The sequence below is a fragment of the Sphaeramia orbicularis genome, chromosome 15 (genome assembly GCF_902148855.1).
Source record: "Sphaeramia orbicularis chromosome 15, fSphaOr1.1, whole genome shotgun sequence".
Taxonomy (NCBI): Eukaryota; Metazoa; Chordata; class Actinopteri; order Kurtiformes; family Apogonidae; genus Sphaeramia; species Sphaeramia orbicularis.
Window position 1 is genome coordinate 30,787,102 of NC_043971.1, and position 23,656 is coordinate 30,810,757.

The window sequence follows — 23,656 nt, forward strand, 5'->3', positions numbered from 1 at the left end:
GTGCATTGGCCACTGATAAAATGTGACGGTCTTTGCTCTTTCTGTATTTTCATCATCTGATAATTGTTCTGTGGGCATTTTGTTATATCTAAAAGGCAAAATATACCTTCAAAATGTTAAATGAAGATATTTAGTACATAGAGTATGTGTATAGACTAACAAATAACTAAGTGATATTGAACTGACTTCTCTGTGGGCCAGGAAAAGGAGATGGAAAAGCAGAAATTACTGTACCAGCAGGCAAGGCTGCATCATCGTGGGGTGTCTGAAATGGTCTTGCAGGCAGTCAGTGCCAGTAAAGGTGGGAAAGATTAAATGCTGAGAAACAAACCCAAATTGAAGTTGAGTCTGTTGATTCAGGCTCATTTTCTGTTAGTAACCTATTGTTGCTTCAGATGAGCTAATTCGCCAACAGGAAAATTAACTTTTACTGCATATTGAACTGAAGTAACAGAACCAAGTTACTGAGATGGTCTAGAGTGGATTTGTCTTTGTCAATATTGTGTATTTTTTTTCCCCATCAGGATCCATGGGCTCCATGATTGGCCCTACACTGAAGCTGGGTATTGCAATTCTCAATGGAGGGAATGAAACTGTTCAGAAGGTGCAGTACTACCTTTGTCTCATCAAAACAGCATTAAATACTGTGACGCAAAAGAAACTATAGAAGTTAAACAAATCATGCAATGGTGGGTTAAATAGGGACGTACATTGTTTAAATTGGAAAAAAAGGTCATGGCAGATGCTTGATTAAACTGATTAATGCTTTCAAGCTTTACCGACAAATAATGAATACTAATAGGTAAATTAAGTCAAATGAATGTGTCTCATGGTCAGACAGTGTGGTATGACTCACACCTGCACTTCAGATATTATTCAGATGAATCCCTATAAGTTTGCAGATGTTGTTTGAAACTTCAATATCAAGTTCTTATTTACTTGTTAAAGGGCTACCTTGACTGAGAATGACTTTTTCTCCAGCTTTTGAATGTTTTTCTTTTAAGAACATCTCACACAAGTGATTTTCTTGAGAAGCTGCCTTGACTCAAGAAAACTGCAGCATAGTTTAATCTTAAATTAATCATATAGTTTTAGTTATAACCCTACTCCACATATCACTCTTTGACTATGATGTTTTTTGGTTTTTTTGTTAATAGAAAATGCTGGATTATCTGAAAGAAAAGCGAGATGTTGGCTTCTTTCAGAGCATGGCTGGACTCATGCGGTCGTGCAGGTGAGTAAATGTAGGAATGTTTCCTGATGAATCCCATCAAGTATTAAAAAGGCTGGCAGGTTTGATTTAACCATTAATGAAAACTGTCCAAACTACGTCATTTTACGGCGCACATGTGTCTTCTTATTGTATTTGTGTTGCGGTTTCCTCTATGCAGCGTTCTGGATCTGAATGCGTTTGAGAGGCAGAACAAGGCAGAAGGATTAGGCATGACCATGGACGAGCGCTCAGGTACTGTATTCATATGGAAATAAAAAATCCATTTCTGGCAAACAGTGTCAGGTCATAGCTGTGGAGACAGCTGTAAGATCCCTGGCCTTAAACATGCTCTATATTCATACCCTAAATCCCTTTTTTCTTTTCTTTTTCTGGCATTTATATTATCAATATCCATCAGTCAAAGGTATTCTGAAAGGTATTTCTTTGTTGTCTCCCCTCTCTATCTGAAGTCTTTTTCTCACCTGTCATATACAATTTTTCTTTGAATAAAAAATGCTAGTCAAGAGCTGGGTCCATGATAATGGCTTGGGGCATGGTTGATGCAAACAAATAAAGCCTTGCCCCCAAATATAGAACTCCTGGTTTGTGTCATACAATAATGGGCACATCAGTGAAGCATAATATATGTTCCCATGCTTTAGTTTAGTACAGGGATGTTAAACTCATTGTAGTTCAGGGGCCACATACAGTCCAATATGATCTCAAATGGGCCGAATGAGTAAAATAACATAATAGCCTAGAAATAATGCAAACTCCCAAAAATTTCTCTATGTTTTAATGCAATAAAGCAAAGTTAAATGATGAAAAAAATTTACATTTACAAACTGTCTTTTGAAATTTCTTAAGAAAAATAAGTGCAATTTTAACAATATTACGTCTCAACTTATCATACGTGTGCATTACAGATTTCGGTGGATTCATAAAAGCACAAAACATTTAGTAACAGGCATAATATTGTTTACATTTTGGAGTCGTCATTATTCATAGTTTATTATGCTATTATTTTACTGGTCAGACCCACTTGGGATCAAATTGGGCAAAAATGAGTTTGTTTTTTATAATTATTTATTTATTGCTTTTTATAATTTTCCATTGACATATACATCTTAGGCACATACAGATATTCACATACACATTGTAATTTTTTTTATATTTACATGTGTACTGTAGGCTCATTTTCTCAAGACTGTATCTCTATCCTTTTCTCAACCGTCAGTGGAAGGAATAGTTGAAATAAAGTAATAGAAAGAGCACTGAAAAAAACAAAAACAAAAAACAGGTCTTGACCAATAAACATTTGGGAGTGACTATGTAGCTGTGATTGTTCATTTACATAAAATGAAATCAGGCCTCTGGATTATCATATATACTGAACCCATTTTTCCCAATATGAAGAAAAAAGTTCTAGTCTATGATGTACCAATGCAATTATTTTCTCCATTTTGTGAATGTCTGGGCTAAAATGAGTTTGACACCCTTGATTGTTAATATCTGCAGTGTTTTTGCATTTCACAAATTCATCGCAGATTTCCCAGATGAGAACCTTTAGCCTTGCAATTTTTGGAACATAATTGTTTAGGATTACTCATCTGAAGTATTACTGTTATGTTACAGCCACTGCAGGTGTATGTGTATTTGAGCTTCATTGGATGTTTTTTTAGTGTCACTCTATGAGCAAGAATCATGGCTTCAAAATACAACATTTGCAGAAGTAACAAAGTTTAACTACACTGATGGCTGCTAAAAGAAAAGAATTAACTTTTTTTTTCTGGAGTCTTTGTCTGGTCTCATTTGTTTTAATGGGACCTTCTAGTTCAATCATTTATATTATTTGTTAAACCATTATTTAACCAGGAAGAAATAATTTATTTTGAGGGAAAACCTCACTAAGAGGGCATATGCAAAATTCATAAAATGAATCCTAACAAACACGCACAGGATTGAACACAAACTGAGAAACAACAGTAGGGAAAAAAGAAAGATGAAAAGATAGAAAAGTATATGAAAAGTCCATCTTAAGAATAGTAATATAGTTTTAAATTCACCCAAGGAGGCAAAATTATTAAGGTCTAATATGTTTTGAAGGTTATTCCATGATCTAGGAGCAAAATAAAGGTTTGTAGGTCTGTATAAATTCTAGGAACTTGTATAAAAGCTAGAAGAGCAAAAGTTATAACGGTTATTGATAGGTGATAGAAATTACACAAACAAGATGGGAAAACACCCACTAGTGTTTTGGAAGATGACAGTTTACATGTAACAGCAGTCCGTCTAAAATATAGTGTAGTCCATATTTAATTTATTGCTGTGTTAATAATAATGTAGGCCTAATACACTGTTGTCCATAAAGTTGCAATCATTTTCTTTTCATTCCTATTTCTATCCTTTTTATATTTTTATATCACCTTTGACCAGGTGCAGTGATTACATATTGAGTCCCAGTTATAATTTATTAAGTGTAAATCACATTGTCACAATCATTTCATGAGAAGAGGTCAAAATATTTTCTTCCAACTTTATGGGCAACAGTGTAGAAGACTATGCTATGCTATGTTGGCCTTTGGAGCTTCTGTTCATTGAATAAAACATTTTTTTTTATCATTGTGGTTAATATATTAGTCAGAAGTGACCTCTGTCCACTTCTTGTATAGACTCTGTAGCGTCACTTGGTAAATATCCCATAATCCCTTTCAGAATCCTGTTATATAAGTGCTTTTCTCAGGACCTGGGACCTCTGCACCTCCTTTTGACTCTGTTAACAGGCTGTACAATATCGATCTCATGGCATAGTATTTAGTTCAGTCTCTCCTGCTGTTGTTGCACTTCTGTTTGTCTATTTATTTCCTCCTCCTGCCTTTTCTTCCCAGGAGAGATGGTGATACCCGACAAAGACCTGACCTGTGACCTTTTCCGCTTCCTACAGCTCCTCTGTGAAGGACACAACTCAGGTCATTACCTTTATAGGGGAACTATATGCACATGTTTTAACAAGTTTTTAATACTGATCTCCACAAATAAAACGCAAGTTGTGTGTTGTTTTTTTCTGCCTCACTTTCACACAAGAAATGAAAGCAGGCAGAGATTAACACTGTATTGTATTTGCTGTAATAGACATTTTCCACACAAGATAAATTACATTGCAGCGCTTCTTTGACTTTCCGTTTAACATGCTCATTAATATTTATTCATGATGCAGAATTTCAGAACTATTTGAGAACACAGACAGGGAACAACATGACTGTCAACATCATTATATCCACTGTGGACTATTTACTGAGAGTACAGGTAAGCTCACATTAATGTTCCTCTGCATTGCTGGTCTGTTGAGGAAATCCATATCATACTTGATACTGCAAACTCTGTAACATGAATACAAATGTATGTTTAACCCATTCAGTAGTCTTATTGTTCTGATCTATTCAAGGTTTGCTTAAAATGTATTTCTCATTGTGCAAACATGGATTTTTTCTCATCACACACACAAAAAAAAATCATTTTCATTTTGTCTGTGCTTACTGCAGGAGTCAATTAGTGACTTTTACTGGTACTACTCTGGGAAGGATGTGATTGATGAAAATGGCCAGCATAACTTCTCCAAAGCCATAGAAGTGGCCAAGCAGGTCTTCAACACACTCACTGAGTACATACAGGTTCGTCATCTTCCAGTGCTATGTGAGTGTGTTTGTGTATGTCTGTCAGCCACTAGACACTACCAGTTGGCTTTGTCTTTTGTGTTTATGCATTTACCTCTCTGTTACCGTGCTGAAGCATTTCTCAGAATAAAGCAGTTTACATTATCTGCGCTTGAATCCAGGGCCCGTGTACTGGGAACCAGGAGAGTCTAGCACACAGTCGCCTGTGGGATGCTGTTGTGGGATTTCTCCATGTCTTTGCCCACATGCAGATGAAGCTCTCGCAGGTAGAGGACTCCAACTGTTCACACTTTATTTGCATAATTCCTGCGTAATTCTGGTACTATTACAGCTGATAGTTTCTACACTAGTGATGGGCGAAGTAGTTATTTTCAGGATCTCAAACCATTGGAATTAATTAATAAAAGATATTTGATTTGTTCAATGAATCAGTTCAGTGCCTGAACTGGGTACATACCCCATGATCCCCGGCTACCAGAACTGGATGTACTGTAGCTTTGACAAGCAGATTTTTTAATTCTTTGTTATTTAAAAGTTTCCTTGTTGAATTTTGGAACTGAATGATGATGTTTCATCTCATTTAAGTCTTTTTCATGACCTACAGTTTGGCATTACTCCTGAACTGGCTGGGTTTGATTCTGACATTTTGAGTAGCTAACTGTCACTCAGGTCTCACGTTCACTGTGTAGTTTATTCACTGAACAAATCACACAACATACAGCGCTCCTTCGCAATAAAATGATCCGAGACAGTCTTCAGCACTTGTTTATAACCACACTTTGTGAACATTGTTACACTAGTACAAGGTCAGAAGAATAGACCATTGATCAGGACATTGATCCTCTTGTGGTATTTCCTGGCTACACAGGCTGTTAGCTTGGAGAAAATAACAACAACCGTGTATCCTGGTCAATGCTTTGCACATTCATTCACAACTGACTGAGAGCTCAACTGAACAGAGAAGCAGATCATTTCAGGAAGGGATTCAGTTCATTATGTTCACTCAGGATTTGTCCTACTGAGCAAATTATTCATGAATGACACAACACCATTAATTATTTGTCTTAACACAGAATGTAAAATGTGAGATTAATGGTAGGGTTATTTAAAATTGATGTAAACTTTACATATGTTTTCTTATTACCAGGATTCCAGGCAAATTGAGCTTTTGAAAGAACTTATGGATTTGCAAAAGGACATGGTTGTATTCCTGCTTTCTATGCTAGAAGGTAAGATTCTCCATACTGTATAGTTGTTTATGTTTCTAAATAGTTTTCCATTTATCTGGTATAGTTCATCAACCTATTTACTTTCCCTGCAGGCAATGTTGTTAATGGAACTATTGGGAAGCAGATGGTAGATATGCTGGTGGAGTCATCAGCCAACGTGGAGATGATCCTCAAGTTCTTTGACATGTTTCTCAAACTTAAAGACCTCACCTCCTCAGTCGGCTTCAGGGAGTTTGACCCTGACTGTAAAGGCTGCATCCACAGGAAGGAATTCCAGAGAGCCATGGAAAACTGTAAACGTTTTTCCCAAACAGAAATTCAATTCCTCCTTTCCTGCATGGAGACAAATGAAAGTGAAATTATGGATTATGATGTATTTGTGGATCGCTTCCATGAGCCAGCCAAAGACATTGGCTTCAGCATCGCTGTCCTGCTCACCAATTTGTCAGAACATATGCCTAATGACTCAAGACTGGGGACATTCTTGGAACTAGCAGAGTGTGTCTTGAGGTACTTCCAGCCCTATTTGGGGAGAATTGAGATCCTGGGCAGTGGGAAGCGCATTGAGCGTGTCTACTTTGAGATAAGTGAATCTAGCCGCACACAGTGGGAAAAGCCACAGGTCAAAGAATCCAAGAGGCAGTTCATTTTTGATGTGGTCAATGAAGGTGGAGATAAGGAGAAAATGGAGATGTTTGTCAATTTCTGCGAGGACACCATCTTTGAAATGCAACTTGCAGCAAAGATATCTGGCTCTGACTCTGGAGAAAGGAATGCAGAAAAAATTGAAAATGAAAAAAGTGAAGAGGAGATCCAGCAAAACCATGGAATCATGTCCATTTATTATTGGCTGTTTCTGCTGCTCTCTTTGTTTTCTGTCAAAAACTTGAAGACACTGATGAAGATGACTCCTAGAGACATCCTAGTATCAGTCCTTTTCCTTCTCAGATATATTTGCATGACTGTGGTCCAGTGCATTTGTGTTGTAGTTCGTAGTTTGATATATGTGCTGTACATTGCCTTTGTTAACGGTGGTCTCATAGAGGGAGCCAAAAGGATGAGGGTATCAGATTTGCTTGGTGGTATCTTTGAGCCAACACTTGACGAGGTCATGGAGGTGAATAGTGTGCAGTGGCAGAAGAAATTTTCAGCCAGTTTTTCTTCCCAGAGAGAATTGAGGGAGATTGGGCAGGTGGCAACCATGACCTCCCCCAGGGAGATGGACGCACTTTCAGACATATTTGGCCTTAAAGTGAAGAAGGAAGGAGGTCAATACAAACTTATAACACAAGATCTCACTGCCAGTCTGACGGACCTGTTCCGCACAACCACCAGGACAGTTTCCCCCAGTGATTTTCCTGAGAAGCATCAGGGCTTGGTATTATTTCACTCATTTCTTTGTCCTATAGCAGTTAGATTTTTCATTTTAGATTTGATCTTAGATTTTTGTCTGCACTTTTAGAAAGTTTTGGGTGTTTGATTTTGCATCATTTTCTGCCTACATTTTGTACTGATATATTCTTAATAATCTTTCCTTCTTAATATAGCAGGTTAATATCACCACTGAGGAACAAATGGAAGATGGAAAAACGCAGGGATATGAAAAAACAGAGTGAGCCCCTTGGTTCTTTATTACAGTATTATTCAGTTTCCTTGGTTAAAAAAAAAAAAAATATTGATGAAATTTTAAGATATTTTTGTGAGAAGTTTTAGAGAATCATTTAAAGAGTGTGAAAAATATAGTGTATTTTGTGGCACAGTGTGGTTATTTAAAATTTAAAGACCTATTTTTGTGGGGTATTTTTTTGTCATGAGACTGGTTCTCATGCTTTGTTTTTGGACTGTTTATAGAGGGAAGGACTTCTCAAAGGAAATTGGAAAGGAGAAGGCTGAGGCAAAATTGAGAGCCAAGAGTAGCTCCAATATGTCAGAGGAACAAGAGCACCAACACTCTGCCTTCTGGGAAATGACTCTTAACAAGAGCCTGCTGGTAATGGACAAGTACACTCCTATATACCGTATTTGCACTTAGTTTAGGATTACTGACTAACTTAAGGATGCAAGGCACACTTACTTCCACTTCACTGTGCACATTACAAGTATATACATATAGAAATCACCCTCATTTTTTTTCTTGTATTTACAGAATTACTTTGCAAGGAATTTTTACAATATGCGGCTTCTGGCTCTGTTTGTCGCCTTTGCAATCAACTTCATCCTACTCTTCTATAAGGTGAGAGTATCTACTTTTGAATGCAAAGAGGTTTTTCTAGTTTATATTTTCTCAGTTTTATTGTAGTCAGAGCATTCCAACTGAAATGAAAATATCTTCTGTGACAAAAAAAAAAAAAAAATTACCTAATTTATATTACAATGCAAAGGTTGTTTTCATGGTGCATTTTAATAGTAGTGTACAGTAAGGACACTTTCAGATCTACCTCATTTGGTTTAGACTTGCAGAGCTGACAGTTAAATCTGAATCAAATTTGCAGGTTTCTGACCAAAAATACAGAAATGGACAAAAAAAAGCAAATTAACTCCAAATAAACAACACAAAGTGCTGCAGATAAATAAAACTCCAAACTGAGAATATTCATCAGCTATTTTTGTCCCACTCCTTGTATTATATAAATTAACTTGTCACCACACAGTAAGCCTGGCCATGCTGCATGGAATTTATTTTTCTTCTAGCTCCTCAATACTGTTATTATTTATTCCAGGTTGCATCCCTGCCTGCATCAAATGAGGACAAACAAGTGGTCGCAGCTGTTTACAGTGACGAACCAGAGTCTGCTGTTGAAAACGACAATGAGGGCACAGTTTATTTTGTCCTCGAAGAAAGCAGTGGATACATGGAGCCATCTCTCCATTTCCTGGCTGTGGCACACACACTTATCTCCTTCTGTTGTATTATCGGTTACTACTGCCTTAAGGTATTTAGTTTTGGTGGAACATGTGGGAATAAAGTGTACCAAAATTTAAAAAAACAAGATGCTGACAGTGAGACTGAAGGACAGAGATTTTAAGTAAACAGTACATGCTGGTAGCTTTACACAGGTACTGGAGACTAGTGATAACAGCCGACATTTAACTGGCAGGTACCACTGGCGGTCTTCAAACGTGAGAAGGAAGTGGCTCGTAGGTTGGAGTTTGATGGGTTGTATGTGACGGTACAGCCCCCTGAGGAGGACATTAAAGGCCAATGGGACCGACTCGTCATTAACACACCGTATGTTGACCCAGCTGTAAAATAAATAGCCTTCAAATAAACAACCATTTTTCATGTCAGTATCTATATTTATATAATTGTCTGACTTTTCAGATCATTTCCAAGTAACTATTGGGATAAATTTGTGAAGAGGAAGGTAGGTATCCTGGAACTACAATATTATCATTTCCTAATTGTGAATGTGCAGCATGCATGTATTTGATCACTTCATCTCACAGTATTAGAAGACCAACTAAAATTTAATGGACCATTTAATGGCAGGTGTAATCACCCCCTCAGCAGCTTCCAAAACATTTTCATTATCTGCAGAGAAACTGCGACACTGATAGCTACCCTACTGATTTCACTCTGTCAAGGAAGAGGACACTGCTCTTTTTTCTGGAAACCCTTTTATGTAAATGATATTGTAAAAATGTCTTAGATATGTGAGCATTTTCCTTTCTTTTAGTTCTGCTATCAAGGAATTGAAAGCAGTATCTCACTATCAAAGCAAAATAGCTGATTTAGAAGTTGCAGCTTTGATGATTACTTCTCCATTTTGCTCCAAAATTAATATTTATAGACTGTGTTTTCTGCATCAGTGCCTTCTGACTAAGGTTTAGAGCTTATTGTAGTCTTGGCAAAGGGCTGTTTGCCACAGTGGGGATCTGGTGGGGCAAGTGGCAATCAAGCATGAACTGTAAATTATTTTGGGTCATATTGTGCAATGTGACAAGAAAAATGCTTAGGTGGATTCCTATAGAATATGTCTTGGGAGAATCCATTCTACAGGCCATACTAAGTGTCACTGTATGTTATAGTAGTTCAGTAAGGGGAAAAATTTTGGCAGCAGTAGTGCAATGCTGTATGCACTGTTTCCCTGCACTGAATACTTTGAATAGCATCATTTTAAGAGCTGGCAGTAAAGCAAAGATTGTGTAATATGTTCAAGGGCGTCTAGCAATCCACTTATGCATTCAAAGATGAGAGATAATACTTACCAGGCATTAAAGTCTTAATGTTTTAAACTAATAGCAAAGTAGACAGTGTAATACACGACAAGGCTGTTGTTGGCTCTTGTTTCACATTCATAAATTAAGTTTCTCTGAGCTGCATTGGCATTAGGAAGATAAGCTTTGCTCTAAGGTTTACCATTATTAGACATAGCAAAAAAAAATGTGTTAACAGCACATATACTGAATATTCATATAGGAAAGAAAATCTGGATGGATATGAGATGGTAACAGTTGCCTGCCATCAAAACATGAATAATAATTCAGACAAGTCAAATACAGTTAAAGGTGTTCATTCAGTTGGACTTCTTGGTAAATAAATTGTACTATTCTCCTAATGAGAAGCTACAGAAAAATCACAGTTTACCAGCCAAACTGTGTTCCCCTCATTAGGACGACATTATCTTTAGTCATAAGAGCAGAATATTTAGTTACATGTTTTTTTCTTGCAATGCCAGGTGATGGATAAGTATGGAGAATTTTATGGCTGTGAGAAGATCAGTGAACTTCTAGGTCTGGACCAGGCTGCTTTAGACTTCAGCTGTCAGAGACAAGAGAGAAAGAAGCTCAAGAGAGACACTGCCTGGAGGACTCTGTGAGTAGAGAATGCGTAAAAATGAACAGATTCTCGCAATTCTGCACTTCTAAAGACATCCTTGATATGCTGCGCACAGCAGATGGTGTGTCTCTTACTTGTGTTGTGGGAAATTTTAGTGAAGAGTATTGTTCATGAGTTCTGCTTTTATATAGGTTGTCTTTTGTGATGCCAGATGTGAGGCCAGTTGAAGGACAAAATCTTGTGACGATCATCTGCTACTTTTTATACATACACAGTCATCTATTGAAATCATGACCTGTGTTTACATCGTTCTCATCTGTTGGCAGTTTTGGTCGCCACCACCCTTCATGAGTTAATGTAGCAGCAGTTTGGCAAACCACTATCCACAAAGCAATTTACAGTGATAATACTGAAGTGACCTCCGCATTTCTTTGTTGCTGAGACTGTGTTTACATACAATGTGATAGTGGCATAAAAAGAGATTTGTTAAATAGAAAAATCAATTTCTCTCTCCATAATGCATTTTACTCTGAGGGTAAACAGGAATCACACATGAACATCGACAAGATGAGCTTATTTGTTGTTTGATCTTTGTTAGTTTCACTATGAAATAACATTTGAGCAGATTAAATCACTGCCATTATGAAAAAGCTATGTCATTGTTAATAGCCACTTAGATTATACCCTATGCAAGCTTGTATTTGTTACTGGCCAGACAGAGGCAAGTACATCACGTTGTGCTTGATGGAGTACAGGACATTCTGAGTTGAAGCCACATAACAGAAAGACCCTTTTAGAAAACTCACTGTTGCCACAGTGATCTGATTTTAGACATGGACATTTTGACCTTATCATGTAAGTTTTCATCATCATGTAACTGTTATTTCAGATTGAACTCCATTGACATCAAGTACCAAATCTGGAAACTAGGAGTTATATTTGCGGATGGTGTAAGTTCAGCAGTCACACAACCTGCTTCTCAGACAGTATTCAACATCTCTCTAGCTTCACTGTGTATGCCCTTTTGTCTCTACAACACCCAGATAAGACTGTCACTTCCTGTAATTTATGTTAAGTGATAATGTATTATAACCTGGCAGTGTGTGTAAAACATATCTAATGTTTTATGACTTATTCCTCTTTGTTTAATTTCTTGTTCTACTCTGGTAAGATCTTGTTAGATACAGTTGCACATGTAGAAGTGAGGGTGGTAATATCCTGTGATTCTGCCTTATCTAAAATACACATTTGTCTTTCTATCTGCTCTGGTAATCCTTATTGCTTACATTGTCTTTTTGTGTATGCGTGCTTGTGTCTACACACAGTCCTTCTTGTACTTGGCTTGGTACATGGCCATGTCAGTTCTGGGTCATTACAACAACTTCTTCTTTGCGGCTCACCTTTTGGACATCGCCATGGGCTTCAAGACACTTCGTACCATCCTTTCCTCTGTCACTCACAATGGAAAGCAGGTGTGTGTCTCTGCCTGTCTTTATTTCTTTATCCATCTGTCTGTGTGGTGTGTGTGTGTGTGTCTGTGTTCATGAGTGCTGTGTGTATGCATGTGATGTTTGCACTCATGCTGGAGGGTTATATTGGGGACTTTTTCTTAGATGAAAAATCATATTAAAGCCCATCTGTTTGGCTCCTTCTGTTCATTTTGTAATTATGGGTGTGTGTGTTTTTCAGCTGGTCCTGACTGTGGGTCTCCTCGCCGTTGTTGTGTATCTTTACACTGTTGTGGCCTTCAATTTCTTTCGGAAGTTTTACAACAAGAGTGATGACAGCAACACCCAGGACATGAAGTGCAACGATATGCTCACTGTAAGTCGAACATACAGTACATACCGACAAAAACACAGTAATCTGAGTCTCTGTATATCCCTTTATCGGTCTCCAACCCCTCATATACCTGTCTGTCCTTCTCACATAAAGGCTGCAACACACCTGATTCTAAACTCTCGTCAGATACTGAGGGTTGGTGGAGATTTGACAGTGATCCCTACTGGTGACGCTCTCAGTCACTCAAAGAGAAGTTTTCCATAAAATGATAGACATGCGGATGGAAAGCTTCAGCATAGCTCTTTGTTCGACCATTCGCAACATCAACACCCCACTGCCTGCTCTATTATAATATGGACTTCACTGTCACTCACAGAAGCAGGCGGATGGGCAGTGATAGCATTTTAATAAAAGCCTGCTGCCAGTGGATATTACATTAAATTTTCAGCTACTCACATTGTTGTGCTATTGTTTGGGCTTCTGTTTTTGCAGCAGTGTTACAATTAATTCCTACATTATCTTAACGCACCAAGGAAGTCAAAGTTTATTTCAGGGGCCGCATACAGCCCAATTTCACCTCAAGTGGGCCAGACCAGTAAAATAATGTATAATGACTAAGAAATAATGACAACTCCAAATTTTTGTCTTTGTTTTGTACAAAAAAAGTAAAATTGACTGTTTACACTTACAAACTATTCTTAAACAAAAAATGTGAATAACCTGAATTTCCACGACTGACCTGAAATTTCGTAACCCTTTAGCCCCTGACGTGTCTGTAGTGAGTGTTCTGAATGTATGATTTATTTTAAATATTTATAAATATTCAACCCTTTGCTAAATAGGAAACATTTCAAAACATACTGATAGAATACACCTTGCTCTTTACAGAGATTTCATGCTCAGTGCACCCCCCACCACTTGTGTAATAGGGGGCAAAACCACCTCACTACAAAAATAGACGTTTGCTTTTTTTTTTTTTTTTTTTTTTTTTTACACTGTTTTCCTTGTTGTTTTTTGTTTTCACTGTTGTTTGCAGTGTTGTGGTGACTTTCTTTTATGTTTTTACTGTGTCTTTACTGAGTTTTGACCATGTAACTGCTTTTTGGAGTTCAACCGGGTGCCAAAAAGCAGCTGGACTGATTTAATAAATAAGAGCCCCAAAACAAAAACTACTGGGCCAGAATTCAAATACTTGCTGTTCTTCAGTGTGTTGCTGTTCACAATCTCTTATTGATGTACATTCTGAGTGCATTATTTTGTAAAATTTGGCTATTCCACCCTGTTTTGACCTAAAACAAAGCAAAACTATGGAAGAAAAGGAACACAAGCACATACTCACAACAGCTTTTACGACACTTCTATAGGCGCAAATTCACAGTAGCCTATTTACCTGAAATAATGTCTCAGGGGTTAAAAGGTTAAGAAAAAAAGTGCAGTTTTACCAGTATTAGGCCTCAGGTTATCTTTTACACATGTATATTGCAACTTACAGATTAATGGATCTACAAATGCACAAAACATTTAGTAACAGGCATCTGGAACTGAAAAATACAGAATTTAGCTTCATGATCAAATAACTTGATTGTCAATGTCTTTTGTGTAATCCTTACAAATTCATCCTGTGGGTTGGATCAAACCCTTTGGAGAGCCAGTTTTGGCTCATGGGTAGTATGTTTAACACCCCTGCAACACACTGTAAAAGTATGAATTTGACAACCAGGAAACATTCACCAGTGTTCAGTCATTTTGAACTTAAAACTAGTTCTGGATGCAAAATTTGACTTTCTTGAAGGTTTATTCACTTATTTGTGCATTTTATTCAGGTTTCAGGCACCACATGTTGTCCCTCAGACTTCAAAGCCCTACACAGAACTCCTTCTTGGCTTTTTGGCTTCAGTTTCCTTACACTAACACTAACTCCTGAAGTGAATTTTTATCATTTTAGGCTAAGAATATTGATTTGAAAGGCAAGTGTTCTGTAAAATTACACAAAAACAAACTGCCTGTTTGAGAAGTTGAACTATTCCCTAAAAAGCAGTTTTTGAAGTGGTAATGAAAATGTGTGGGATGAAATAATTTTGTTTTGTGCTTTGAATTGTAAAAAAGTTTTCCAGGTAATTTGCGGGAACATAATTTTATTCATCTTTGGATATCGTGAATTCCTTTTCCTTATTTTGCAGAAACAGCGAAAGAGAATTGTTTTCTTGTAAGTCTGCAGTGTTGAGGTAGAAAGTGTCAGCGGGACCCTCTGCTGTGTTCTATTTCAGTGCTACATGTTCCACATGTACGTGGGAGTGCGTGCAGGTGGGGGGATTGGGGATGAGATCGAAGACCCTGCTGGGGATGAGTTTGAGGTCGAACGCATCCTCTTTGACATAACTTTTTTCTTCTTCGTCATTGTCATTCTTCTTGCCATCATCCAGGGTGAGTCACACCGCTCGGCTTGAGCACATGTACATATGCGTGAACCAGACAAAAACATACAATTAATTCAGTTTGACCAGAGTAGATATGGTGAAATTTTTATGTGGAGTGAGATGAAGACAAAATCTTTAAGGATCGCTATCATTCAAACACAGCTTTTCACATGCAGTCCTATATGTCTTGTTGTTTTAGGTTTGATAATTGATGCCTTTGGGGAGCTTCGTGACCAGCAGGAGCAGGTGAAAGAGGACATGGAGGTAAATGTCAAACTGCCTCGTACACCCACATAAAGAAAAACTACTCTAATGAACCTCCAGGCTATTAGTGTCATAAACTTTAAGTATGTCATTAAGCTTTTGTATTATGTTCATGCTGTGTCTTATTGAAAAACCAAAAAGTGATCTAAGGCTAAATATGCAAATGTGATAACTCTCATAGATCATCCTACCACCGCATTTATGGGGAATGTAACCGTAGAGACACAGTAATAAGATTCGGGTCAGTAGCTAAGTAAGGTTGAGGTTAGGTGTAATTACAGAGATTAAGTAGAGTCAAAGGTGATTCTAGAGGAAGCTGGTGAGGAATCTCACTGTTTGCTTAATGTTGAGGATATCTTAATCTCACCCCCCTGAATAATCAGTAATTCTATATCAAGTTAGGAGAGAAAAAGTGCTAAAGAAATTCTTAATTATATCGTTTTTGATTAGAGGAGATGCAGCTTTGGTTAATTTATACTGCAAGCAGATGAGTTTCCTTTTTGTCTTTTGTTTTCAGCATCACAAATATGCCCAAGCATTAGATATAATCAGAGGCCCCAGACAACAGTTGTTACAAATTAATATTTTTACCTTCTTCCTTGTTCACACATAATTTCTGAATCTTGTTGAACAATGAGGGATGAATTTATGACTGGAAAAAAATACATTTGTGAGTTGTGTTTTCATTACCTCTGATTGGTGTCAATAAATTCCCTTGACTACAATAGGATGTGTTGACCTGGGAATGAATGGGTCCTTTTCACAGTGAAGACAATAGCGAGATGTTAGTGAGTCTTTTGTCTGATGTGAAAGGAGGATTAGTGATGATTACAATTTGCAATTTAGATAAACAGGCAGGATTGTTGTTTGCTGTCTTTCCATCTGTTTGTACTTGAGCAACATAATGTAGGAACACAAAATAAAGAATAATACATACATTTTAGTCATGCACTCTCAGATAGTGTTCCCTTTTTTATGGGCTTTGTGCATATACTCCTGAGGAATGTAAATGCAGGGACAGATGTGAACAAAACCACCCAAAGCAGACTCTGTAGGCAGTACAAGTAAGGTTGAAAGAGATTGAACAGAGTGGTCAATCAGGCTGAGAATCAGCAGCAGGCATTCCGGTCCTCACAGGCAGAAGTCCAAAGGTGTGACGGAGACAGGCATGTAATCAAAGTCCAGACCACACAGGCCTCATGGCAGCACAGATGATCTGACACACAATGGTGAGAGGGTGGTCACTTCCCTCTCTGTTAATAAAGAGTGACACAGCGGCTGTCCTTAACAGGCCCCCACTGCCATTCTCTTATGAGCGGACACATCAGTGTCTGCCTTTTATTTACTGATAAAGGACATGTATGTGCACATTCTCAAAGGATTTAGAGTGGAAGAACAATGGCGTTAAATTATTAATAGCCTCAGTCACTACAACAGTATGATGTTGTGATCTACAGTCTAAAAACAAGACTTTGCTTATGTTGATAATTTATTATCTTTATGTTTCTGTGTACCTTTTAAAATTTAGGATTGCAAACTCTCCACCTGTTTTATCTGGTTGACAGAGTTCCGATGCGACAGATGACCTCTGTCACTGTGGCCATTGTACAACATTTTAATCCCTCTCACAGTCAAACACCCTAAAATTCCACAGAAATGCACAATGAATGGTAATACCAACAAACACAATTAGAAAATCTAATAATAATTAATCCTGAAAGCATTAAACTGCTGCTATTTGCTGTCTCTTCTTCTTTTATGGGGATTATGTACAAAGACTAACCAACTTTGGTCTCAAATATAGAGTAAATTCTATACAACATTCTGTTTTTTGTAAATCACTTGTACTTCTTTCTTCTGCAGACCAAGTGTTTTATTTGTGGAATAGGAAGTGAGTACTTTGATACAATTCCTCATGGCTTTGAGACTCACACTCTACAGGAACACAACTTGGCCAACTATCTGTGAGTAGGAGCATATCTACCACTGTCATGCTTTCAGGCAATCAAATACTAAAACATGAAATTCTGCATGCTCCACAGTCTTGAACCCTTTCATGCATTGTGGTCACTACAGTGGACAGCTGTTCAAAGGTGTTCTCTTATGGATTTTGTTGTTTTAGTTCCATATCAGCCAACACAGTGGACACTTATGCATCATCCCATACACTGTAATTCATACCATTACTGTAAATTTGCTGTTCTAGATAAACCTGATCTGCAGTTACATTTTTAAGTGTAAAAAATTGGCAATTGTTAATAGATTGTAATTAACTGTTTTGTTTAAGTATGGTATGTTAAAATGTGAGAAAACATCAGCTTAGCAGCATTAAACATGTTTTTATTTCCTAGTTTTCACTCAGTATATGACTAAATGCATGTTTCATTTCTTCTAAAATTAAACGCATTGTGTCCAGCTGAGTGGACATTTTTGTAACTCCATGAAAAATAAGTTCATAAAATGTTTTCTCTTTTTTATGCCTAAAGAGGAATAAAAACACTCAAGGAAAAAAATCTTGATTAAGGTTCACATAATTCATGCATGAAAGGGTTAAAATAGATTTGAAACCTTTTAGAAAGCTTTCCTATCCATTGATCTACTCGGCTGGTTTCCATTGAATATGATAATTTAACTATTTAAATTATCGTGTGTCATATGGTTTGTGTTTCTTTTGCAAATGCGTCACATTAGCTGAAATTTTTCATTAACAATGCACATTATTTACTGTTTTCTTCTTCAAATCTAATTCTCACCAGTTTTTATTTTTTTATTTTTTGTATTGTAGCATGGTTTAGTTGTATTGTACTCAATCTGAGAAAAACCAAGAACTCCATATTTTTGCCAATTACTTCTCTTCCCTTTATTTAATCACAGATTTTCTGTCTGTAAACAGAAAACTATACAAACACATGCAGCACAATATACTGGAATTACTGCCAACGTGCTGCTCAAATACCAGAGAAATGACAGAAGATTTGCACTGGAATGTTATATTGACAATAATAAAATAGGGAAAAAATGTTAAAAGTTGTAAATAGATTACATAATTAAAACATTTGGAAGTTGGTGAATCATAAACTATTTCTCATTAGTCAATGATTAATTTTCCTTTGTTGTTATCTGTGTAAATGCACCATTTTCAGTGTAATCAAGACCAGAAAAATTAAGCACTCTTTTCTTGTTTAATCTCAAGAAAACTGCAGAGTAAGAAATATTGCAATATGCATGGTAGAGAGATTCTGCATCTTAGGTGTGTCCTGTGAAAATAAAGGAATTTTCAGTCATTTCTTCAACCCCCCCCCTCTGCATTTGGCAACTGCTGTTTTTTATAACATTGTCATTTTCCAGTAGATAAACAGAAAATGCTTGTCAGACATCCAAAAGAAAACCAACTGGACCATTCTTTCTTCATTTATTTTGTGAACCACTTTATCCACAAGAGGGTCAGGGTGATGCTGGAACCCATCCCAGCTACCAACAGGTGAAGCTGATGTACACCCTGACATGTCGCCAGGTCATTTCAGGTCTTCAACTGGAACATCCCTATTTTATTGGGCAGCTCTAACCTGACTCAGTACCCTATTTCAGCCAGTTTTTTTGTTTTGTTTTGTTTTGTTTTTTGTCAGCCTGCCAAGAACATTTTGATGATTGGTCATTTTCACCCTCTTTAGCAGAGCCTTTATAGAAGACACCTATGATATGATGCATAACCTCTAAATCAATGTTACATATGTTTTCTTGCTATTGGAAGAAAAAAAATAAATGTTCAGGTTTTTTTAGATTCCCTGTATACTAGTGTGATGATGGCTGAATTGCTTATTTTATCAGTGTTTCTGCATTCGGTACTTCTACTACATCAATAATTGCCATCGGCTAGAGCTTATAGGCCCTTATTAGTATGGAGGCTGCTAGACGGCCTGGCCCCACTGATGGACTCTCCCCTGCTAATGTCTATGTATAGACATAGTGCTCCTTGACATTTAAGGCTTCACTGATGAGGCTCTACCACCCGACATTAGGATTAAGTCAACTGAGTACACATGATTGACAGTGGGCTGTGTGTGTGCCTTCCTTTTCCTTAACGATAAATATTTTCAAACATTAAAATAAATGTGAATTTCATAATAACTACTTTCCTTGATTGTCACAAGTGAGACAAAACACAGCTGTTGTCTCTCGCTGCAGTAAAATACCAAGCAAATGTAGTGTAATCTTCTGACTCCTGCACAGGATTAGAGTGCTAGGACTTTTCTTGTAGTGTTTATCTCACCATATTAAACCGGAGAAGGCGTAGGAGGTGCGATGTGCTACATGAATCCCTCTTCTGTGTCCTTACAGATTTTTTCTGATGTATCTCATTAACAAGGATGAAACTGAACACACGGGGCAGGTATAAGGTTTCTTCTGTTTCAATGCATGATTCAAATGTTAGTCATAGGGCTTGCTTTGAGAGACTCCTGATTTCTTGTCAAAATATTAACATTCTTCCACAATCATCCTCCATGCCACACTGACTTACTTATTAATACCAGCATTTGCTATTAGAATGACAAAGCTGTTGTATAACCTTTTCAACTATGACAGGATGTGCATTCACACTGTCTATCAAATACTTTATCAATCCTGGCATGAGCGTTTTATCATAAATATTATAAATTATTTGGGAATACACGGTTACGAACACTTAACCTTTGCATGCTGCATGCGTGTTCATGTTTCTGTGGGCTTGTTTGTTTTATTCCCATTGAATAAATATGACAATTCAGAATCATTGCCATCTTATACTTAAAAAGCTTGAATATTGGAAAATTACTAGACAGAAAGTTTACACGGAAACTCTTCAGGGTTGTTATTTGTCAAACTTCCCTCAATTTTGATTTGTTGCAGCAAACAAATTTATAATGTTGCACATCACATCCAGATGATCAGTGCAACAAAGATTAATTTAAATTAGCATAAATAAGAGGAGATTTATTATTCTAATCTTCCACTGTGTTGCATTTATAATTAACACATTTTAACAGCATTCAGATACTTATTTTGAGAAAAACAAACAAAAAAACAGCTCAAGGTCAAAATGCACTGATCATTAAGCATAGTAAAAATGTTACATTACCATTTTCTTGACTTTGCCAGGAATCCTATGTTTGGAAAATGTACCAGGAGCGTTGTTGGGAATTCTTTCCTGTGGGAGACTGTTTCCGTAAGCAATATGAGGATCAACTGGGATGAAAGGAAATCTGAGAGGCCTAGAGCTGGACTCGATAATGTCATCACACAGAAGGCATCTGTTTGATGCCGTTGGATTTACTAAATTACCTTGACTTGTTTGTGTGCATCACATAGATTTTGGATTTTCATAAAGGTTACCTCTGCAAAAATGACTTCTGCATTGTATGCTGATGCACAGTGCTATTTATTCTAATTTATATTATTTTAACCAAATGAAAAGGATAAGGAGAGCAGTTTGTGTGTGTTGTGTTAATGTTCAGGGTTTTAGTAAGGAATAAGTAATGCCATTGCTTTTCAGACTTTAAAACACACAGTATTAAGTACGTAAAATGATTGACTGTTAATCGTTTTATGCATCTTTATCTTAAATAGTCAAGGCTGGTTATTCAGAAATGTCAGAAATGCAGCTATACAGCACTTTGCAAGCTGGATTTGTCCCTGTAGAATCTCTGAATGAACTCGGCGAATGATGTGATTTGTCTTTCTAATCACAGCCTCCCATCCTGTTCCCCTGTGTGACAGCCAGATAAACACTCTCCCTCTGGCATTTGTTCTTTTTACCATTTTCTTTCCTGTTTCTTCAGGCTCTCCCTCTCTCTCATTCTTGTCTGCTCATCTCTCCTTGCTTCTCAATCTTTTTTTTCCCCTTCCTGTAGCTCTTTCCTCGTCCCTCTTCTTTGGCACTTTTCTCATTATCAGCCACTCTGTAGCCTGCCAGCAGGTTGCTTAGTATTAAGGTTAAAATATTGTGATGGAAATGGATCTTCATGTTTAATGATGTGATTGACCGATGTCTCAGACAGACGAGCAACCCTTGGGGAATCCTTTGATATGACTCATTGACTACAGGAACGTGGCAAGTTTTGTTAAACTGTTAAAATCTCACTGTGTGTGTGTGTGTGTGTGTGTGTGTGTGTGTGTGTGTGTGTGTGTGTGTGTGTGTGTGCGCACACAGCTTAGCAGCAGGGTGATGGGCATGGGAGTGCCACCTGCAGATACTGTCCTCATTATGCAAAGGTCGAACGCTAGGTCTGCACAAGTCATCACTGATATCAGTTATTATTTTTGAGTCGTGATTTATAGTCACTTTCTGTTTCACTAAGTATCCCATCTCACTGCAGGGTGCTCTCTGTAAAAATACACTTTAAAAACACATTTCACATTGATGAAGAGTATAACATACAACATTCTGACAATGATCTGATCCCAATAAAAAGTGAAGTTTGTCAAACCAAAACATAATATACAAACTTTTTGTTGTTCTTCAAACACTGATAAGTGTCAGTGGTTGGTCAGCTTTAATTACAATGCACACGCCACTGTAAATATTCATTATTTTTTCAGTCAGCCTCGTATGCATTATCCTTCTATTTATACTCCCCTTGCTCTGAATAGATGCTCTGTTTTATTCTAGCTTTTTTTACACTTACTAAAGACTGTAGTACCCAGCTAATTTTTGTGTTTTGGAACTGTTCTAAAAGCATTTGCCAGATATACGAATAGATTAATGGTAATGAGTGGTCTTTCTAGGTTTTTTCTTTCTAGGTTTTGTGGTCAGTGGTAAGAGACAAATTTTTGATCTCATTTGAATTGTGCCACCATTTACACATATGGTTGTCAGTTTATAAGATGATTTTATGAGCTAGGAAAGTTATCATCTGTAACAAGGAGGGGAATGAAACATCTAGTCCAACAGCTGAATGGATCACATCTGATGTTGCATGTGATACACGTCACACAGACCAAAGCGGCCGATACCTTGTTATTAGTGCTGTCAAACGATTAAAATTTTTAATCAGATTAATCACAGGGTTGCTGTAGATTAAATTAGATTAATCATGATTAAATATCATTCATTTTTAATCTATATGAATCGTGTTTCATTTCACATGAGCAAACAGACCCAAGAAAGAAGGGAATATATATGCACTGAACGTGTTTATTAAAGGCCTTTAACAGTTTCAACTTGAAACAACTGTTCTGTCTTGGATTTTTGTTGTCCTCATATTTCCATCCAGAAGGCCAACGTGCTGTTTAGCATCTTCCATCTTTATGGGTTGGTTCTGCTGCCTGTCACTACTGGATCAACTGACCATTTGTTCATACACAGCGGTAACGCTACTTGGATAAACGGCCCCTAATGTGTTACCAGAGATATTCAAAGACATTCTGTGTTGCAGATGGGTTAATTGTGTTAAAATTTTTAATCAGATTAATCCTGATGATGGATGAATTCATGTTAACGCGTTAATTTTGACAACTCTACTTGTTGTATTTCACCTCAAGCAAGGTTAAGTTAGTCTGGTCATGTTGAAGATACAGAGACATCTTTATTGATGATCATGGAGATCATGGAGGGGGGCGGTTATGATGTTATCTCTGCACTTTCTCGTGTATTATCTATAAACCTTCATTCATTTTCTGAACTGCTTAGTCAGTGGGAGGTTTGTAGGGATGCCGGAGCCTATCCTGGTTGTCAACAGGTGAAGCTGGATTCACCCTTGACATGCTGCCTGTTCATCGTAGGGCTGATACAGAAATGTACAACCATTCACTCTTTCATTCACATCTACGGGTGATTTACACTGACCAGGTAACCTATTAAAGTGCGTGTCTTTGGACGGTGGGAGGAAGCTGGAGTGCCTAGAGAGAACCTGAGTAGACAAAGGGAGAACATGCAAACTCCACACAGAAAAGCCCACAACACATTACGATCGAGCCCAGTACCTTTTGTTGTGAGGTTACAGTGATAACCACTGCACCACTGTGCCGCCATGTAGTCTGTACATTTATGTATTTTAAAGTCTAATACTCAAGTTGTTTTACAAACTCTGACTTTCTTGACTTCTAATATTATCTTCTAAGGTGAGAAACATGACATAATGCAAATGGGATCCCAAACACTACCTGTCTGCAATACTTTTTTTTTCCTCAAAGTAAGGCCCTATGGTTCATGTACATTTGCTAAGTACTGAACAAGGACTTTAAGAACTGACTTATACTGGCTTTCCTAATTGCCTTCAAGAAAAGAAAAGATCCCTTACAAAAGACATAGTGTGAATAAC

At 37.3% G+C, this 23,656-nt stretch overlaps 1 protein-coding gene across 1 annotated transcript in view; it reads left to right on the top strand.

The window, feature by feature from the left end:
* Positions 1-20,591, top strand: part of ryr2b (ryanodine receptor 2b (cardiac)) — a 90,697-nt gene extending 70,106 nt beyond the window's left edge. The window contains exons 80-104 of the mRNA XM_030156652.1: positions 202-301; positions 525-604; positions 1,158-1,234; positions 1,392-1,465; positions 4,102-4,182; positions 4,431-4,519; positions 4,756-4,884; positions 5,049-5,153; positions 6,035-6,116; positions 6,209-7,494; positions 7,667-7,728; positions 7,968-8,106; positions 8,263-8,349; positions 8,837-9,049; positions 9,215-9,345; positions 9,439-9,481; positions 10,796-10,932; positions 11,786-11,846; positions 12,222-12,368; positions 12,586-12,720; positions 14,946-15,102; positions 15,295-15,359; positions 17,223-17,323; positions 19,698-19,749; positions 20,496-20,591. Coding sequence (XP_030012512.1) covers positions 202-301; positions 525-604; positions 1,158-1,234; positions 1,392-1,465; positions 4,102-4,182; positions 4,431-4,519; positions 4,756-4,884; positions 5,049-5,153; positions 6,035-6,116; positions 6,209-7,494; positions 7,667-7,728; positions 7,968-8,106; positions 8,263-8,349; positions 8,837-9,049; positions 9,215-9,345; positions 9,439-9,481; positions 10,796-10,932; positions 11,786-11,846; positions 12,222-12,368; positions 12,586-12,720; positions 14,946-15,102; positions 15,295-15,359; positions 17,223-17,323; positions 19,698-19,749; positions 20,496-20,591 — 3,729 coding nt within the window. The remainder of the gene's footprint in view (positions 1-201; positions 302-524; positions 605-1,157; positions 1,235-1,391; positions 1,466-4,101; positions 4,183-4,430; positions 4,520-4,755; positions 4,885-5,048; positions 5,154-6,034; positions 6,117-6,208; positions 7,495-7,666; positions 7,729-7,967; positions 8,107-8,262; positions 8,350-8,836; positions 9,050-9,214; positions 9,346-9,438; positions 9,482-10,795; positions 10,933-11,785; positions 11,847-12,221; positions 12,369-12,585; positions 12,721-14,945; positions 15,103-15,294; positions 15,360-17,222; positions 17,324-19,697; positions 19,750-20,495) is intronic.
* Positions 20,592-23,656: the final 3,065 nt, after the last annotated feature.